The sequence below is a fragment of the Schistocerca americana genome, chromosome 3 (genome assembly GCF_021461395.2).
Source record: "Schistocerca americana isolate TAMUIC-IGC-003095 chromosome 3, iqSchAmer2.1, whole genome shotgun sequence".
Lineage (NCBI taxonomy): Eukaryota > Metazoa > Arthropoda > Insecta > Orthoptera > Acrididae > Schistocerca > Schistocerca americana.
The window spans coordinates 254,422,233-254,443,076 of record NC_060121.1 but is presented as its reverse complement, the minus strand read 5'-3'; the positions used below and the strand labels follow the sequence as shown (position 1 = coordinate 254,443,076).

Below are 20,844 nucleotides of genomic sequence, written 5' to 3'. Positions count from 1 at the left end.
CTTGACTGCACCCAGCCCACAGTAAGACACTGCAAGTTCACTTCTTTCTGATTTGTTGGGGTTGCATTTAAGAAAAAAACCACATTGCAGAAGAGACACTTTCTGACAAACACAATGCGGTTCACTAATCTCACTGGCATTAAAGAAAGCATGAGGTCTGAAGAATTCACTGTGGCCTTGCAAGAATTACAATGATTGTTTCATAAAGGTTTTGAGAACACTGTCCATCTTACATCTGTTTTCAAGCTGTTTTTGAGACAGTTTGACATTTCAGTGGAAAGCACCCCTGTGCATGTGCAGATGTAACTGACTGACCTACAAGGTAATTCCAATTTTCATTACAAATCTTTTGTATGTTATAATTGTCCACGACATTTACGTTGCTTTTCTCAGATAGATTTTCCATGTCTCCATAATGAGGTTGCAAAACTGCTACAATATTTTGATTGGCATATTTGTGTAAAAGATCCTTTTTTTCAATTATGAAACTAAATAAGTCACGATTACATGGCACCTTGAGTGCAAAACTACAGTAAGCAGGTTCAAGCTGTTGCAGCACTGATGCAGAAATGAAGTCTTGCACAGGATAGACAAACGTGGAGTGTTACATTAAACCAGCTTCCAGACTGCACAGATAACACCAGTACTCTTCATGATAAAAAGTGCTCACTGTCTTGACCCAAAGCAGATTGTGCATCTCTGTAATGCTCCTTTCAGAAGTGCTGCTATGCATGTCTGGTCATTTTGGTTCTTTATGCATGAAATCTATATTGTAAGTGTACTGAAATCTGTTTCATTGCAGAATTACTGCGAAAACATTAATTCAAAATATTTTTGTCAATGTAAGAGAAAAGTATTGAGAGGTGTGTGTCCATATAAGATAATATTGAGTGGAAAAACCTTTGTTACTGATCCTTTGTGGCTAATGAACAGTTGAATAACAGTTCCAAAGAAACTGAGAAATACATAGAAATGCTGCAAGCCATGTGAATGTAGACTGAAATATTGTAGTTATGATTTCACTTCCCTACAACTTATTGCACATGGTAGGTCATGCAGCTAGTGTTGGGTAACAAAGTAAAGAAGAAAAGCACTAATGTTGCTGACAATTCACTCCATCTTGGAACCTCATCTCACTTGGCCAATGTTACCAGTGCTCCCTGTTAGTGATGTAAGCCGGCCGAAGTGGCCGAGCGGTTCTAGGCGCTACAGTCTGGAACCACGTGCCTGCTACAGTCGCAGGTTCGAATCCTGCCTCGGGCATGGATGTGTGTGATGTCCTTAGGTTAGTTAGGTTTAATCAGTTCTAAGTTCTAGGGGACTAATGACCTTAGAAGTTAAGTCCCATAGTGCTCAGAGCCATTTTTGTTAGTGATGTATTTTTGACAACACAAATTGTGCACCAGCTCCACAGTGACGCAGTAACATTACCTCTGGATGCAGTTGCATAGATGACAGTCCTACAACAGCTGCTATGTTACACATTCAGTGAAACCTTAATGATGCGACAACTATAAAAGGAGTCCTGTATGCTAGCAATGACATTACTGAACTTTTGTACATTTGTACTAGTCATTTAAATGAGAACCCAGGCGACAAATTACAATAATGTCTGCAGTCATCATGTTGCAGGAATCAAAAAATGAGAACGGTGTAATACGATACACTTGATATAAATAAATTAATATCTTGATGAAATCAGGCAATATATTGCCCATAGTGCTCAGAGCCATTTTTGTTAGTGATGTATTTTTGATAACACAAATTGTGCACTAGCTCCACAGTGACGCAGTAACATTACCTCTGGATGCAGTTGCATAGATGACAGTCCTACAACAGCTGGTATGTTACACATTCAGTGAAACCTTAATGATGAGACAGCTATAAAAAGAGTCCTGTATGCTAGCAATGACACTACTGAACTTTTGTACATCTGTACCAGTCATTTAAATGAGAACCCAGGCGACAAATTACAATAATGTCTGCAGTCATCATGTTGCAGGAATCAAAAAATGAGAACGGTGTAATACGATACACTTGATATGAATAAATTAATATCTTGATGAAATCAGGCAATATATTGGACTTCAACTACAATGAAAAGCTGTTATGCAAAATTTTATGTAAAAATTAAACAACTGTGCACTACTATAAGCAAGGATAATGAGATAAAAGGAGAATGTCCATTTACAAAATGAAATAGCAAAACTAAGTTCTCTTTGCCTGCTGAGTAAAACTGAATTCCTAAAATATAAAAATCAAAAGCTGATTCAGGAGATGATGAACATATCTACATTGTGTCAACTGATAAAAGCAAGACTGGAACTAGAGCTATCAAAATTCAACAATAAATTACAGTAGTGAGCTATGCATGCATACAGCAAAATATAAATTGCTCAAATTGACTGTCAGAAACTGGCATTGTGTGATTACATAAGTCACTGAGAACACAACAGAAACCTTAGGAGGTAGCAATACCATCAGAATAGCAGCACAGCCAGGTTATCAAAAAGTATTTTCTAGGTCCAGCTGTACATTGATTTGAATCAATGCACTTTGGAGCTATTCACGGGTTGAAGTGAAAATTATTTAACTGGTTCACATTTCAGGTGCATTGTAGTTAAATCACAAAAAAGTGTTATAACTCTGTGATGCACACTTGGTTTCAACTGAGGCAAGAATCCACTTAGGAAAGTACACTTGTCTGGTATGAGACATTTGTCTGGTATGAGACATTCCCAGGGGAGAGGGGAGGGGGGGGGGGTCGGGTCCACTGGGGGCCGAACCGTACAATAACCCTGGATTTAGTATGGGGTGGCAGCAGGGTGGGTGGACTACTGTGGCTGGCCTGTTGTGGGGTTGCGAACCACTGAAGGCTATGGCGGGACAAAGCCTCTCCATTGTGTCTAGGTCCCCAATTTAATAATTTAATACACACACACACACACACACACACACACACACACACACACACATAGTGGCTAACAACTTAGGTTTTGTAAGTTGCATTAACTTGTTCAGTTTCAGATGATGCTTCACAAAAGGCTGCATTCATTGTATGTTGTATTTAGTAAGTCATATTCATTTCTTCATTTCTTGAAAGACAAAAGTAGAAATAGACCTCATAGCACTAAACAAACAGGAGCAGTCTCCTCTTTTCAAAAAGTAATTGGTGCTCAAAGGAATATAGATGTTACTCTCTCTAAAAAGAAAACCTCATCCTACATTTTCTTACTATAATGGACCACAAAACCATTCTACCCTTTGTTCATTGTACTATCAGAGCAAGAGAATTAAAAGCAAAATAAAACAACAACAAAATCTCATGTGTAAGTTGAGACACGTTGTGTCTACTTTCCCATTGTATCAGTTTCCTGACAACATGTCCTTTAACACACAAACTCTATAAGAGTACACACAACATTACCACAAACGGTCATCCCCATCAAAATATTACAAAATGCCAAAATACTATCTTGTCACTAGAACTGGTTCATCTGAGAATTGTAACCAGAGGTACAAGGAGGCTGTATGAAGGGGCCACTATGTGGCACAATACATACAAGTTTAATAGTATAGGGAAACAAAAGACAAATACAAAAAGAAGCTAAATGGGAAACCACTTTTGGGACAGTAATGATGAAAATCATACCAATTGTTGTCTGACAAAATTAAACCAACATTAATTGTTAACAATGCAGAAGAGTAACCAGATGTTAGAGCACCGAGATGTAAACTGAAGCTGCATGTGAGATGCAGGGATATGAAATGGAATGATCACACAGGCTCAGTTATGAATAAAGCAGGCGGCAGGCTTAAGTTAACTGGTAAAATACTAGGGAAGAGCAATCAGTCTACCAGGAGATTGCTTAATAATCACTTCTGTGACCTGCTCTGGAATATTGCCCAAGTGTGTGGGACCCATACCAGATAGGACTAATACAAGCTGTTGAACATATACCGAGAAGGGCAAAATGAATAGTCACAGATCTGTTTGATCTGTGGGAGAGTATCACACAGATACTGAAGGAACTGAACTGGTAGACTCTTGAAGATAGATGTAAACTACCCCAAGAAAGTCTATTAACGAAGTTTCCAGAACTGGGTTTGAATGATGATTCTAGAAATAAAATACAATTCCCAAAGTATCACTCACATAGAAATTGTGAGGATAAGATTAGTATAATTACTGCATGCAAAAAGGCCTTCAGAAAAATCATTCTTCCTGTGCTCCATCCTGAATGGAATGGGAAGAAACCCTAATAACTAGTATGCATTTTGTCATGCACATCACAATGATTTGCAGAGTATAGATGTAGATGTAGATGTAGAAATCAGTGGCGAAGATTGAAAATGTGTGCTGGACTGGGATCTCCTACATACTGGGCAGTGGCATTAACCACTATGCCATCCTCACACAGTGTTTACCGCAATTGCTCAGGCTGTCTCAGCACACTCCCTGCCAATCCACATTCCCACTCAACACCACCTATCCACAGTCCCTGTCCATGTTCTCCATGTTTGCTACTTTGAGATTCCCTCAGGAGGTCGAAAGTAATTGTGCATCTACACTGAAGGTGGTGGTTTCATTGACTATAAGGGCAAATCAATTACATGAATGCATGGCGCCTGTTCTTTCATACATTTCCAAAACAACAGACACCATGACGCACATGGAATCCACAGCTGTAGGTTGGCAAGGAAGCATGCCAAGATAGTGTGTGCAATTGCGATAAATACTGTGTCTGGATGACACAATGGTTAACACAACTGCCTAGCAAGCGGTAGATCCTGGGTTTGAAACCTGGTTTGGCAGACATTTTCATTCACTGCTGCTGATTCTGCATAAAGTCCCAATGCAGATGAAATCAAAAGTTCCTTATTTTTCCTTTAGTTTCTCCCCACCACCTTCCACTTATACAATATATATCACAGCTGTGGATACTGCATGATGTCTGTTCTTTCAGACATGTCCAAAGGAATAGACATCATGCATCCATATAACTGATTCATCTTGATGGGCAATGAATCCACTGCAGATGTACAATTACATTCAATGTACTGCAGGGATCTCAAAGTATCCAGCATAATGTAACTGGATTGATAAAAAATCTACTTGCCAAGCAGTGGCAGAAGAATGCAAATATTAAAAAAAATGTTTCACTCATGGAAGCTTTCAAAGCCAGTAGCTCCTTCTTCTGGCAGAAGGGTTGAAGAGGAAGGAAGAAGGGTGAAGGGAAAGGAACTGGACAGATTTCCGAAAAGGGGTAAAGTTCAGAAAAATCACCCAGAACCCTGGGTCAGGGGAGACTTACTGGACGGAATGAGAAGGATAGACTGATTGTTGGGGACTGCACTGGATGAGATTTGAAAACCTGAGAGCTTAGAGGTGGAAAACAAGGTAATATGCAAGATGGAGATTACTGCTAAAACATCATGCATAAGTTAATAAAAGTAAAAAACCAAGTGCATTGTATGTAACAGAAGAGGGAGGGAGACAGCAAAAAATAGACAGGTCAGAAAATGGAAGCTGTAGAAAACTAAAACGGAGTGAAGAAAGGAGTAGTTACTGTGAAGGAATAGTTACTGAGAAAAAAGAAATTAACGTAAATTAAGGCTAGATGGGTAGCAAGAACCAAGGACATGTTGTAGCTCTAGTTCCCACCTGCATAGTTCTGAGATACTGGTCTCTGGGGGAAGAATCTAGATGGCATGTGTGGTGAAACAGGAGCCAAAGTCATGACTGTCATGTTGTAGAGCATGCTCTGCCATAGGATATTGTATGTTGCTGGTACACACCCTCTGCCTGTGCCCATTCATCATAACTGATAACTTGGTGCTAGTCATGCCAATCTAAAAGGTGGAACAGTGTTTACATAACAGATGGTATACGATATGTGCCATTTCACAAGTGGCTCTACCTTTAATAATGTATGGTTTGCCAGTTACAAGGCTGGTATGGGTGGTGTGGTAGGAGGGTGCATAGGGCAAGTCTTGCACCAGGGTGAGTCACAGGGGTAGGAGCCATAGGGCAGGGAGATGGGTGCAGAAGGAGCATAGGGTCTGACAAGGATATTGCAGAGATTGGGAGGATGACGAAAAGTTATTCTAGAGGTAGTGGACAAAATTGCAGACTGAATGGTTCTCATTTCAGGGTACGATTGTAGGATGTCATGGCCTTGTCAAAGTAGCTTACTGACACACACAAGACCAGGATAATACTGAGTGACAAGCGATGTACTCTGAAATTGTTTTTTGGATGTATCAACAGTACCAGGGTTGGATATGATGGCCTGGGAGACCTGCTTTTGAACTAGTCTGGTGGAGTACTTATGTCCAGTGTAGGCTCAGATAATAATGGTGGTCTGTTTCTGTAATGAGTCTGCATCTGAATGAAAATGTATGTCTTGAATGTCTTCATAGTTGAAGCAGCAAGCATGGAAGACATGGACGAGGACTGCAGATAGGAGGGGCTGCATGGGAATGTGGGCCAGCAGGAACATGTGCTGAGAGTCTATGCAACTGTGATAAACACTGTGTCCAGATGGTGCAGTGGTTAATGCAGTGGCCTAGTAAGCAGGAGATCCCAGGTTCAAATCCCAGTCTGGCACACATTTTCACACATTGCACCTGATAATGCATAAAGTCCCAATGCAGCTGAAATCAATAGTTTCTTTCCTCTCTCCCCTCCAGGGGTTTCAGTTGAAAGAATGAATACATGGTTCAACTGACAGAAAACTAGACCTGTTTCACTCAAAAAGAAAGAATGAATAACTCAGTCAGTATGCAACACTTCAATGGACTGTCAATTGTTTTCATGCAGATGCTCCCACAGAATGGTTTCTTTCAAAAGAAATAAATGAATAATAATCTAACTGATACATAAAACTACAATTAGCTGAATCATTTGTTTTCATTCACTTGTTCCCATAATTAGAAAAACAATTATGTGGCTGTGGAAAAATCTTTTCATTTATATTGTTCTAGAAATGACAATAAAATAAAACTAATAGCTGTAGCACAAGCTATATTAAAATTTTATTATTGGCACTAGCACTACCAAGGTCTGCTATCAAAATATGTGGATAAAAGGAATCATTAACCCAGCAGAACATTGTCCTGTATTGTTTTAACATTTTTAATAACACTGAACTGATCTATTTCCTTGACCTCATAGTTCACAGCAGTAAATGTAGGACTGGTACATGAGCCTATGGTGCAGAAGGCAAATGTCAAATTATAGTTTATTAACAGAACTCTGAGAAATTATGACAGACTGAACAAGGAAATAAAAATGAAATACTGATGTAATCAACGTTGGTATATAAGTAAAGTGGACAAACCTTACTTGCTGAATAATTTGTGAAATTTAAAATATTTTATAATGAGCTGCATGATCTTTGATATATCTTATTGTCAGAACTTGAGAACAGTAGAAAAGCCAAACAAAACACTGTGCGAGAAATGATAAGAGAGCCAACCACATTTAAAATTTACAAAGGATTCTAACAACAAACTGCTCCAAATCTCTTCAATCTCACCCTTCCCTTATTTGAAGAGTGAGTCATTCAGGAGATTTGCTGATGAGGTGAGTTCATGAGTCAGGTTTGGTTTCGGCTCACATGGCAGAGTGTCAAACATCTATTTAATGAACCATTTAGTATGAATACTGAAACAGGCCAGTCAAGGTCAATTGCAGCCTTATTCTCATTTACACTTCAGATATCTAAAATGCAAGCAGATAAAATATGAAAACATGTGGAACAAAATTAAAAGTATTCATGGGTGCTTGATCTGCAGTATGTGATCAAAACTATCCGGACACCTGGCTGGAAATAACTTACAACTTCGTGGCACCCTCCATTGGTAATGCTGGAATTCAATATAGTGTTGGTCCAACCTTAGCCTTGATGACAGCTTCCACTCTTGCAGGCATACATTCAGTCAGATGCTGGAAGGTTTCTTGTGGAATTACAGCCCTTTCTTCACGGAGTGCTGCACTGAAGAGAGGTATCGATGTTGGTCGGTGAGGCCTGGCACGAAGTTGGCATTCCAAAACAACCCCAAGGTGTTCTATAGGATTCAGGTCAGGACTCTGTGCAGGCCAGTCCATTACAGGGGTGTTATTGTCGTGTAACCACTCTGCCACAGGCCGTGCATTATGAACAGATGCTTGATTGTGTTGAAAGGTGCAATCACCATCCCTGAACTGCTCTTCAAGTGGGAAGCAAGAAGGTGCTTAAAACATCGATATAGGCCCGTGCTGTGATAGTGCCACACAAAACAACAAGGGGTGCAAGCCCCCTCCATGAAAAACATGACCACACCGTAACACCACCGCCTCGGAATTTTACTGTTGGCGCTACACACACTGGCAGAAGATGTTCACTGGGCATTTACCATACCCACACCCTGCCATCGGATTGCCACAATGTCACTTCACACAACATTTTTCCACTGTTCAATTGTCCGATGTTAACGCTTCTTATACCAAGTGAGGCATTGTTTGGCATTTACCGGCGTGATTTGTGGCTTATGAGCAGCTGCTCGACCATGAAACGCAAGTTTTCTCACCTCCTGCCTAACTGTTATAGTACTTGCAGTGGATCCTGATGCAGTTAGGAATTCCTGTGTGATGGTCTGGATAGATGTCTGCCTATTACACATTATGACCCTCTTCAACTGTCGGCGGTCTCTGGGAGTCAACAGACAAGATCACCCTTTACGCTTTTGTGCTGTATGTGTCCCTTCACATTTCGACTTCACTTTAACATTGGAAACAGTGAACCTAGGGATGTTTAGGAGTGTGGAAATCTCGTGTGCATACGTACGACACATGTTCGAAGTCTGTGAGTTCCACGGAGTGCCCCATTCTGCTCACTCACGACGTCTAATGACTACTGAGGTTGCTGTTATGGGGTACCTAGCAGTAGGTGGCAGCACAATGCACCTAATATGAAAAACATATGTTTTTGGGGTGTCTGGATACTTTTGATCACATAATGTATTTATGTTCTTCTCCCTTCTGATTATGATGACACTATGGCAGTGAGGAGATCCCTGAACACGAAAAATGTAAAATTTAAAATGACCAAAGAAAAAAAAACACTACTGAGAACCAAAAAGGATCAATAATAATGTTGTTAACCTATACACGCCACATACAATGGTAAAATTAAATAAATTAAGGCACATCACAAAACACAAAACAGTGAATTTACTATATGGTATTTCGATAAAAATGAGTGCAAGGTACTCTTCACTGAATGCTACATCAGCTTATGGGCTATAACTACAATTTATTGTATTTAATATAGTAAAAATAGCATGAAATTCTCCCTTACCTGGTTTTACTTGTGAGAATAGAATTTCTCTGTCCTTATGAGGCAGAATTTCTATCTTATTCAGAGTGGGATTTTCTGCAAACATGCGCTCAAGTATACACAAAGACTTATAGTACGAAAGCTCTGAAGTAATAATTTCAAATTTTGCTTCCTGTAGCTTTACTTGTTGTGGTGTCATAGAATCTGCAAGAAATGCACGCATTAACTGTTAAAAGCAAAATGGAGAGAATAATATCAATGATATAATATATTCCTTAGAAACAAACAGTTTAAAACAAAAAGCTCTTGTTTCACAATTTGCTTAATCAAACTAATTTTTACAAAAACTGTCATTCCAACAAATAGTTTATCCCCGTACACAGCTCCTTTGTTACTCTAACTTTGCTTTACAGTTTTTAAGGTATTTATGATCTATGATATACCAGTATGTATCTTTAAGCTGTAATTGCTTTTTGGGTTTTCAGAAAAGTTGTTCACTGCATTCCATTTTTTTCCTGCAGAAATCGAATATAAAACAATTCTCAACAGAACTTTAGTTACCTTCATGATAGAGTTACAAGATCCTGACACTCTCCTTTTTATTTTATTGTTTTGTTCTTCTGTAATGTGATTACAAAACAGCACTTGCAACTAATTGTTGTTCTGAAGCCAATGAACACAAATTTACTCCCTTACAATTGTTGGTGGGTTAAGTAAGTTGGAAATTATAATACTTCAAACAAAGTATAACTGAATTTTTCTAGTAAACAAAAAATATGGGAACATAACACAATGAGGTTAGTATGAAAAGTTTACAACCTCAACATGAAGATAGCAGCACCTGTCAAAAAAAATTAGGGAACTTGTTTGTGCCTGTGTAATTAGGTACTGACAAAAATTTCATCCCTCTTTGATGCACAGTTGTTTTCTAAAAGCTGTTGATTACAAACATCAGTGACATGAAGTTTTTAAGTAAGTGTAAGCTGAAATATATATATATTTTTAATTTTATGTGCTTTGGTTCAAGTTGAAGCCATGACTGAGTTACATTTGTTAAATGTGCAAGGAGCTTGTTTTTCTTTAAAATGTATACTGGATTACCTTCATTCATTTCCTTGAAGTTTGTGAATGGTCTTGTTTTACATTCCAACACTAAATTCATTTCTACTTCTTTCTGTTTCATTTGTGAATGGTTCACAGGAAGAATGAAAGCCAGTAAACCTCAGTGTTAGGTCAGTCTTTTGCAAATGAATCATAATGAGCTTCTTTGAGATGTATGTGAGATGAAATCTGTGTGTGTGTTTGTGTGTTTTTTATTGTATCTATCTACCAGTGCTTTATCGTTTGGTAAGTCATCCAAATGTTTGTTAGAGTAATGTATGAAAAACAGTAAATCAGTCAAGAACTTTTTGAGATTTTTGTAAACAATGATGGACAGCATCTTGTCTTTATATAGTAGTATAGATTTTCTAGAAATTGATGGATTGTTGTTATCCGATTTCCAGATGTCACTTCAGTGAAGTAAATATAATGGCATTGCAGTAAAAGCAATATATACCACACCTCATTGCTTTTTCTTTGCAAAAGCCTGGAACCTGTCAGATTTTTTAATTCCCAACTCACTTGGATTTATTTATGCTTATCATGTGGTCATTAATTTATCCAAGATTACAGGTCTGTGTGTCATGTTATATTTGAGGTGATTTTAAATCATGAATCACAATGAGATTCTTTGAGATGTATGTGAGATAAAGTAACATACAGTTTGACCTTTCTCAGAATATACACTCATGGAATTTTTACAGTACACCTTTCCATGAAGTACAGTCCTCTTGCAGTGTTACCCACTAGAGTTATATGAGCATCTCTGTGATGATCTGATAAATAATTATTTAATCACAAAACTGTAAGGTGGGACTGAAAAGAGAAAGAAAGAGAGAGAGAGAGAGAGAGAGAGAGAGAGAGAGAGAGAGAGAGAGAGAGAGAGAGAGATAGGCTATGTCTGTCAGAATGTTTATTAGAGCATCATGTAAAAATCCAAAGTAAATCAGTCCAGAAATTTTCAAGATTTTTGGAAATAATATTAAACAATGTTTCATCTTTGTATATGTCTGTATATGATATCAATATAATAGAGGGAAACACTCCACATGGGAAAAATTATATATAAAAACAAAGATGAGGTGACTTACCGAACGAAAGCGCTGGCAGGTCGATAGACACAAAAACAAACACAAACATACACACAAAAGTCAAGCTCTCGCAACAAACTGTTGCCTCATCAGGAAAGAGGGAAGGAGAGGGGAAGACGAAAGGAAGTGGGTTTTAAGGGAGAGGGTAAGGAGTCATTCCAATCCCGGGAGCGGAAAGACTTACCTTAGGGGGAAAAAAGGACAAAAGGACAGGTATACACTCGCACACACGCACATATCCATCCACACATACAGACACAAGCAGACATACCTGTCCTTTTTTCCCCCTAAGGTAAGTCTTTCCGCTCCCGGGATTGGAATGACTCCTTACCCTCTCCCTTAAAACCCACTTCCTTTCGTCTTCCCCTCTCCTTCCCTCTTTCCTGATGAGGCAACAGTTTGTTGCGAAAGCTTGAATTTTGTGTGTATGTTTGTGTTTGTTTGTGTGTCTATCGACCTGCCAGCGCTTTCATTCGGTAAGTCACCTCATCTTTGTTTTTATATATGTCTGTATATGTGCGGATGGATATGTGTGTGTGTGTGTGCGTGAGTGTATACCTGTCCTTTTTTCCCCCTAAGGTAAGTCTTTCCGCTCCCGGGATTGGAATGACTCCTTACCCTCTCCCTTAAAACCCACATCCTTTTGTCTTTCCCTATCCTCCCCTCTTTCCCGATGAAGCAACTTTGGGTTGCAAAAGCTTGAAATCTGTGTGTGTGTTTGTGTGTTTTTATTGTGTCTATCTACCAGTGCTTTATCCTTTGGTAAGTCATCCAAATGTTTGTTAGAGTAATGTATGAAAAAAAGTAAATCAGTCAAGAACTTTTTGAGATTTTTGTAAACAATGATGGACAGCATCTTGTCTTTATATAGTAGTATAGATTTTCTAGAAATTGATGGATTGTTGTTACCTGATTTCCAGATGTCACTTCAGTGAAGTAAATATAATGGCATTGCAGTAAAAGCAATATGTACCACACCTCATTGCTTTTTCTTTGCAAAAGCCTGGAACCTGTCAGATTTTTTAATTCCCAACTCACTTGGATTTATTTATGCTTATCATGTGGTCATTAATTTGTCCAAGATTGCAGGTCTGTGTGTCATGTAATATTTGAGGTGATTTCAAATAATTGAAAAACAAACAAAAATTTTCTGTAAAGTTTGTCTATTATTATTCAGCACAAAAAAGACATTAACTCCACTGAGCATGATGTAGTCACTGTTGCCATCATACTACACTGACAGAAAAGAGATCACAATAACAAATAATAATTAATGTAAAGTAATGAAATTTCAGGAATATGTTTGCCTAGGTAATATATTTAAGTGATTAACACTGCAAGATCACAGGTTAATGTAAGTAAATGTGAAATGCTGGTACTTTAATAACAGGTGTTATCACCAGAATGTTCAATGCATGCATCATATGTGCATGCATTGTGTTGTGCAGGTGCCAAATGTCAGTTTCTGGGATGAAGTTCTATGCCTGTTGCATCTGGTTGGTCAATAAAGGAACGGTTAATGCTGGCTGTATGAGGGTTGCCCAGAAAGTGATGCATCACATTTTTTTCTCTGCCAAAAACAATTATACGAATGCAAAACGTTACATATGTATTGTTTGAAGTCTCCTGAGTGAGTGCATCTCGTATGACAGATATTGTAGCAGCAGGACAGTTTCAAAATAGCATGTATAGGTGATGTACATTACAAGCAACATGCTGTCATTGAATTTCTGACTGCAGAGAAAGAAACTGTCAGGAATATTTACAACCACTTGCTGCTGTTGACAGAAGTACAGTTAGCCACTGGGCACAGAGGGTGAGGTCATCAGAAGGCAGTTCAGAGGAGCTCCATGATTTGCAGCTGTTGGGGAGACCATCCATGGCTGTCACACCTGACATGTTGCAGTGAGCTTCTACGTGCTCAGGCCCTTAAAGGATCCATTCATGGGAGACATTTTGAGGATGAGGAGGAGGTGATTCACACAGTGAAGCACTGGCTCCGCCACCAGGACAAGGATTGGTACCGATAGGGCATACACACTTTTGTTTAGCGCTGGAGGAAGACCATAGAACAGGATGCATATTATGTGGAAATAATTCTCATTATGTTCAATAAAGAATTGTTGAAGAAAAAATGCAGTGTATTACTTTCTGGGCAACCGTTGTAGATGATGCTGCAGTTGGCGTCCATGACCTCCCATATGTGCTTGACTAGAGACACATCTGGTGATTAAGCAGGCCAAGGCAACACGTCAACATCTTGTAGAGCATGTTGGGTTATGATAGCAGTATGTGGGTGACTGTTATCCTGTTGGAAAACACCCTTTGGAATGCTGTTCATTAATGGCAGCACAACAGGTCGAACTGCCAGACTGACCTACAAATTTGCAATCAGGGTGTGTGGTATAACCACAAGAGTACTCTTGCTGTAATACAAAATTGCACCCCAGGGTGTATCTCGAGGTGTAGGTTCAGTGTGTCTAGCACACAAACAGGTTGATTGCAGGCTTGAACTGTCCTCCTACTAACCAACACACAGCCATCACTGGCACTGAGGCAGAACCAGTTTTCATCAGAAAACACAACAGACCTCCACCCTGTCCTCCAATGAGCTCCTGCTTGATACCACTGATGTCGCAAATTGTGGTGGTTTGGGGGTCATCGGAATGCATGATACAGGGCATCTGGCTTGGAGCTGTCCATGGAGTAACCGATTTGTAAAAGACTGTCGTGTAATTGTGGTGCCAACTGCTGCCTGTATTGCTGCCGCAGATGTAATACAATGCACCAGAAACATATGCCAAACACAATGGTCATCCCTTTTGGTAGTGCTAAGTGGCTGTCCAGAGCCTGATCTTGTGACTGTACATTCACATGACCTCTGATGCCAGCAGCCACATACAGTGACTATATTCCTACCAAGTTTTTCTGAAGTATCACGGAAGGAACATCCAGCTTCTTGTAACCTTATTACATGACTTTGCTCAAACTCAGTGAGATGTTGATAATGGCATCTTTGTCACCCTGAAGGCAATCTTGACCCTCATCAACTCACCACATCCAGCCTCAAAGGTAACTAATGCTCATGACCATTACAGCATGTATTTAAAGCAAACATGATTTGCATCCTCATAGTGGTGCTAGTAGGGCCACTCTTATGCATCTGGGGCAAAATCTAAAAGAGAAGTAAAAACATGCCAACCAACCTTTGTTTTTGTAACACAACTTCTTCTTCGTGTTGTGATTTTTTTTCCTGTCAGTGTATTTGACGGAACTGAATCATACCAATCACCCTACTAGTAACTGGCTTAACCAACTGAACACTCCTTAGAACTGTCCACAACCGTCCACCTTCAACTTAGATGGCTTCTTTTGTTATGGTGGCTCATGACACCATTCATATGGCGTCAGACAAACCCTACGCCAGAATTACAAAGTGGCTTATGAATCAAATGAATATTTCTACAAGAGTATCAATATCTGTTGACTAGTTACTTACTAATTTGTTAAGGGAGCAGACACAGTTTGCTTAAAAAAGGTTATTGCATTAACTAAAGCAAAAATGTTTTTCACCAGAAGAAAAGTAAACTGGCAACATCATACTACACTAATGTAGCTCAGTAACATGTCATCTGATTTCAAATATTGAGTACTTACATGAAATATGTTGTTATACCTACCAAGAAGACCACTATTTATTACTTCTTCAGTATCTTGCCATTTGGTTCGAAAACCATGATGCCGCTTTTTGGTTGGCAGTTTATTGCCTGGTTGAAGTCTTGTCTTCCAACGCATTGTGAATGTCATACTTTCATAAGGAATTTCATCCACCTCTTTCTGTACAGTGTCACAAGGTTCTGCTTCATCCACTATGAACTGGTGTCCATCATCTACCTATGAAACAAAATCAATATTGTGTTCATGTGTGATTTATGTGCTTTACAGATGATATATAATTTGTATACAAGTGCCTGAAAATCATTAAAAATTGTAATGTCTTCTGTAATATGTGTATCATTTCACAGTACTAATAAAAAAAAAACACAACTCACACACACGACTGCAGTCTAGGCAACTGAAACCACACTGCGAGCAGCAGCACCAGTACATGTTGAGAGTGGTGACTGGGTGGAGGAAAGGAGGAGGCTGGGGCGGGGAGGGGGAGAGATAGCATGGTGGGGATGGTCGACAGTGAAGTGCTGCAGATTGGATGGCGGGCAGGCAAGAGGTGGGGGGGGGGGGGGGGGGGAGTAGCGGAAAAGGAGAGAAATAGAGAGAAACAAATAAAAAATAAAATAAATTAAAAAAAGAGACTGGGTGTGGTGGTGGAATGATGTCTGTGTAGTGCCGGAATGGGAGCAGGGAAGGGGCTGGATGGGTGAGGACAGCGACTAACAAAGGCTGAGGCGAGGAGGGTTACGGGAATGTAGGATGTACTGCAGAGAAAGTTCTCCACTGTGCAATTCAGAAAAGCTGGTGTTGGTGGGAAGGATCCATACAGCACAGGCTGTGAAGCAGTCATTGAAATGAAGAGTATCATGGTTGGCAGCGTGTTCAGTAACAGGGTGGTCCACTTGTTTCTTGGCCACAGGTTGTCGGTGGCCATTCATGCAGACAGACAGCTTGTTGGTTGTCATGCCAGCATAGAATTCAGCACAGTGGTTGCAGCTTAGCTTGTGCACCACATGACTGGTTTCACATTACATCCTGGGTTTTCCGTTGTTTGATTTAACAGTACTAAAAAGATGTGTAATTTTATGCAAAAAGACATTGTGTCTACATGTGCGCCATGATCACTTCTTGTTGCAAACTACAATAGTAATAGGTCTAATGAATGAGCATACCACACAGAATGTTATCTTTTATGTCCCATACAGTACATTTATCAACCAGACCTACTGCTGTCATACTGAGTGATCAGGAGATGGTGTGTTAAATAAATCAAAACCAGTAATCACAAAAGAACTGTAATTGTGATCTTGACTGATAATGAATATCTGTTTAAACATGTATGGCCCATGTTACTGATAAAATGTTATTTGTTTGCCCACAAAAGTGCAGTACTATGTGGTAAAAGGAAGATATACTGAAGTTTTCTTTTTAATTTTTGAGTTGGTAATACAAATATATATCTAAATAAGACCACCTCAGATTTTACAAATGTAGTATGAAAAATAGTTTGCAAGTTTCACAACTGGAAAAAAGACAAGTTAATTTGAAGTTATTATATATCTGAAGTATTAAAAGATGACTTCAGTTATTTTCTGACTTTATATTTCAGAACTTATTTATTCTTATGAGCCAACATTATATGTGTGTAAGCCTTATATTTAAAAAAACATGGAATAATGAAAGTTTTTCTATACATATCTGTCTGTATGTGAACAAAAAGTTAAAAAAACATTATGTTTTGGAGATCTCAAACTCTATAATTATAGTATCCTCTATGAATTTCATTTGATTTGATCTGATTTTTATTGATCCCAGAAATCCTGTCGTGTGTTCTTACACCTATTGTAGATAGGGGAAAAAAGACAATTACAATTTGTATAAATATTATAATTAGCTCATAATAAGAAAAACTATGATTATGGGACAACTCACAATTACAGTTGCATTATAATAATTACTTGGTTCCAGACCACAAGGAGGTGTACTGTCCCCATGTCAGCTCCACTTCACACATTAATTATGAGGGCCAGTACACTTCCCAGTTTGGATATGGTTTGTAGACAGTTTTCCACCTCCATTTTCTGCCTTAGACAGATGATGTGCAAGCACTTTGGAAAATGATGAATGATGTTACATTTGACCAGATGATTACACTGAATACAGACAAAAGGGGGACAACACAGATTCCTCCATAAGGGAAAGGGGGCAGGGGAGAGGAGGGGAAACTGGCAATAGTTGCAAAATGCCTTCGAAAGTGACAACCCCATCATAACAATAGTGCCACAAGCTCTTATACATTTGGTGATGTACAGTGGTTAGCATCGCTGCCTGATGTGCTGTGGGTAGCTGGTTCAAACCCGACCACCAGCAATCATTACTTGTTATTTCATACTTATAGTTTCTGGAAGGTTCTTGAAATATCTTGTGTTTTTAATGTTTGTTGGATATTCAATGGCTGTATAAATATTAGCATCCTGGAATATTTGATGTGTGTACTGGACTCTCCATGTAGGAGATCAGTTCTGTTCTGGCTGTATGTTGGTATCAGTAATAAATGTGCTTTCAGTCCTAAGTGTTGAACTTCACTGATGACTCTGCCTACACATTTGGACTTGATTGTGGTTTAAATGTGGATGCAACAGATACTTCAAAACATCTATATTGCCATGGCTCCAATTAGATGATGTAAAAGCCTAAAAGGAACGCACAAAACAAGTTTCAGGATGTGTGTCCCATTTCTGGTGCATATAAAATTTGAGTCTATATAAAGTAAATAACAGAGGTTAAATTAGTTTAAAATAAAGCACCACTGGTACATAGCATGAAACAGGAGACCCTCTCTGTTCCTAGGCCTGCCAGAAAGTCTCCAGCAGAGCAGGACAAAGGTCTGGGCTTAAATGCTAAACATGAATCTGCACAAAGTTAGCTGAGCACTGTGTTTGATACAGTGCTGCATACACACTATAATGCCTGTGTCAGCAATAATGATCATAAACATTGTGGGTGATTAAGGGGAACTTTGGATCACTAACTTTCTTGAGCAGCCACAACTCAGACCTACATATATGTGCATTGGTACAGCTAAACCATTCCAGAAAGGGCAGCTTAGTGTCAAACACTGGGATCATACACTAATTACCCAGCAGTAATGTAGCTGAATGACGGGTAATTGTGGAGGAAGTGGAGAAGATGCTGCAAGATGACATTGTTGACTTTTCAGAGAGTCTTTGGCTCTCTCCTGTGGTTCTGTTGAAGGAAGAGGTTACCACATTGTGTTTCTGTGTTGACTACTGATGGCCAAATGAAATCATGAAGAAAAATGTCTATGCATTGACACAAGTTTATGACACCATGGACCACTTGAAAGAAGCAAATTATTTCTCTACTTTTGAGATTCCGATAGGTTACTAGCAAATTGAGGTTGATGAGGCTGACTGAGAAAAGACTGCCTTCAAAATTCTTGATGGGCTGTATGAGTTCACAGTGATATCGTTTGTATTATGTAAAGCTCCAAGCACCTTCAAATTTATGGTGGACAACCTGCTTTGACACTTTGAATAGACGATTTGCCTTTGCTATCTGGATGACACTGTCATTTTACAAAGACATTTCGAGAACATCTAAGCTCACTAACAACTGTGCTGAAATGTGTTCAGGTGGCAGGTGTCCATCTAAATCCAAAAAGCACCTCTTTGCACACAATAAATAAGAATCATGTGGCACTTATTGAATGGTGATGGAGTCCATTATAAGAGCAGTCACAGATTTTCCAACTCCTTGGCACATTCATGAGAAGTTTTCTCAAAATTTGCTTGTACTACTGGAAATTCATAGAGGACTTCTGTATGTCTCTTGCAGGAAATACTGCAGAAAGATGCCAAATTTTACTGCAACTAGGCACAAGAAAGATCTTTTCTTCTCCTTGAGGAGGCGCTAACATCTTCCCCAGATCTATCATTGTGTGATGTGAATGCCAAGTCAGAACCTTTCACTGATGCTGTTCTGTGGTAGGAGTAGTTCTAGTACAAGTTCAGGAAGGTGCTGAAAGGTGACAACTTATATTTACAGAGTGTCTCCAAGTCAAAGAAGAACTACTCTACAATCAAGAAAGAGTGTCTTGCTGTCATTTGGGTCATCAAAATGTTCCAGCCATACTTTTGCTATTCTGATGGATCGCTATTCTCTTTGCTGACTGACTAGTCTGAAGGATCCATTAGCTCAACTGCCAAGATGGACACTGAGGCTTCAGGAGTACAATGTCACAATCATATATAAAAATGGATGCAGACACAACATTGCTGCTGAACAGGATGAAGATGCAGTTTAGAAACCTTGTCAGATGGGGAACCAACCAGAAAAAGATTCCAATTAATAAATGGAACATTGTAGAAGAGAAACTATGATCCAATGGGGCAGGAAAGATTGCTTGTCACCTCAGCTTATCTGTGGCCAGCAATCCTGAATTATTTTCATAAAGCTCCCCATGTTAAAATTACCTCCAGGACATCTGATACCATCCCATCTGCAGGAACACCATTCCACCAAATTGGAATTGACCTCTTGTGGAGGTTCTCAAAATCGACGAACAAGAAATAATTGATAACAGTCTGCACTGACTACTTCACTTGCTATGCTGTCACCAAAGCTATGCCAACTTCTTAAATTCTGGAGACTGCATATTATTTGTAGAAGATATCATTTTGAACCACAGAACACCCCATATGATGATCTCTGATTGTCAAAAAGTTTCCAATAAAGATCAGAGATAATTTCACATTGTGACATTACCCACAGGATGATAATTGCCTCCCTTCCACATACAATGGCCTCACACAGTTTTTTTAATAAGATGTTGACAGATATGCCCCCAGTGTATGCTGATGTCAAACAGAGACACTGGGCTACAAAATTGCTGTCACGATATTTGCATACAACACAGTGGAGCAAGATATTACAGGCTTCACATTGTTCTTTCTCCTCCACTGTCATGAGGCTGAAATGACAATGAATACACACTCTGTCCTGTTGAACCAGATTATAATTAGGATGGTTATGTAAAACACTCATCACCAGGACTGAAGAAGCAAGGCAACTGGCTTATATATGGAGCCTGGACACTCAGGATTAAGACTGAGAATGCTTTAACATCAACCACTGGCCAGTAAGATACAGCCTTGGAGACTTCATGTGGATTTTTATACCATGCAGAACATGGAACAATCAGGAAAGTTACGAAAGTGCTACAAAGTGTACAACTTTGCTTCCACCGTTTTTTCCCCAACATTTGAGGCTTTAATGAAACAAATTGGTTACACATGTACCATTCAAAGTATTTTTCATCACTGGCCGCTACTTTCTCCCATCTTTCAGTCAGTGTACGAATCCTGAGTTGAAAAAATTGTTCATCTTTTGAAGCGATCCATGAATCGATCCAATTTGTGACTTCTTCATGAGATTGGAAGTGTTGGTCAGCCAGGCCATGCACCATTGATCTAAACAGGTAATAGTCAGAGGGAGCAATGTCTGGAGAATATGGTGGGTGGGGTAGAACTTCCCATTTTAACATTTCCAAGCACATTTCGACCTCTTTTTGCAGCTTGGGGTCAAGAATTGTCGTGCTGCAAAATCACTTTATTGTGAGTCTCACTGTATTGCTG

At 39.2% G+C, this 20,844-nt stretch overlaps 1 protein-coding gene across 1 annotated transcript in view; it reads right to left on the bottom strand.

The window, feature by feature from the left end:
- The window catches only part of LOC124606694, a 209,928-nt gene that overhangs the window by 44,195 nt on the left and 144,889 nt on the right, over positions 1 to 20,844 (bottom strand). Inside the window, exons 8-9 of the mRNA XM_047138719.1 lie at positions 15,196 to 15,409; positions 9,345 to 9,527 (exon numbers count right to left, since the gene is read on the bottom strand). Coding sequence (XP_046994675.1) covers positions 9,345 to 9,527; positions 15,196 to 15,409 — 397 coding nt within the window. The remainder of the gene's footprint in view (positions 1 to 9,344; positions 9,528 to 15,195; positions 15,410 to 20,844) is intronic.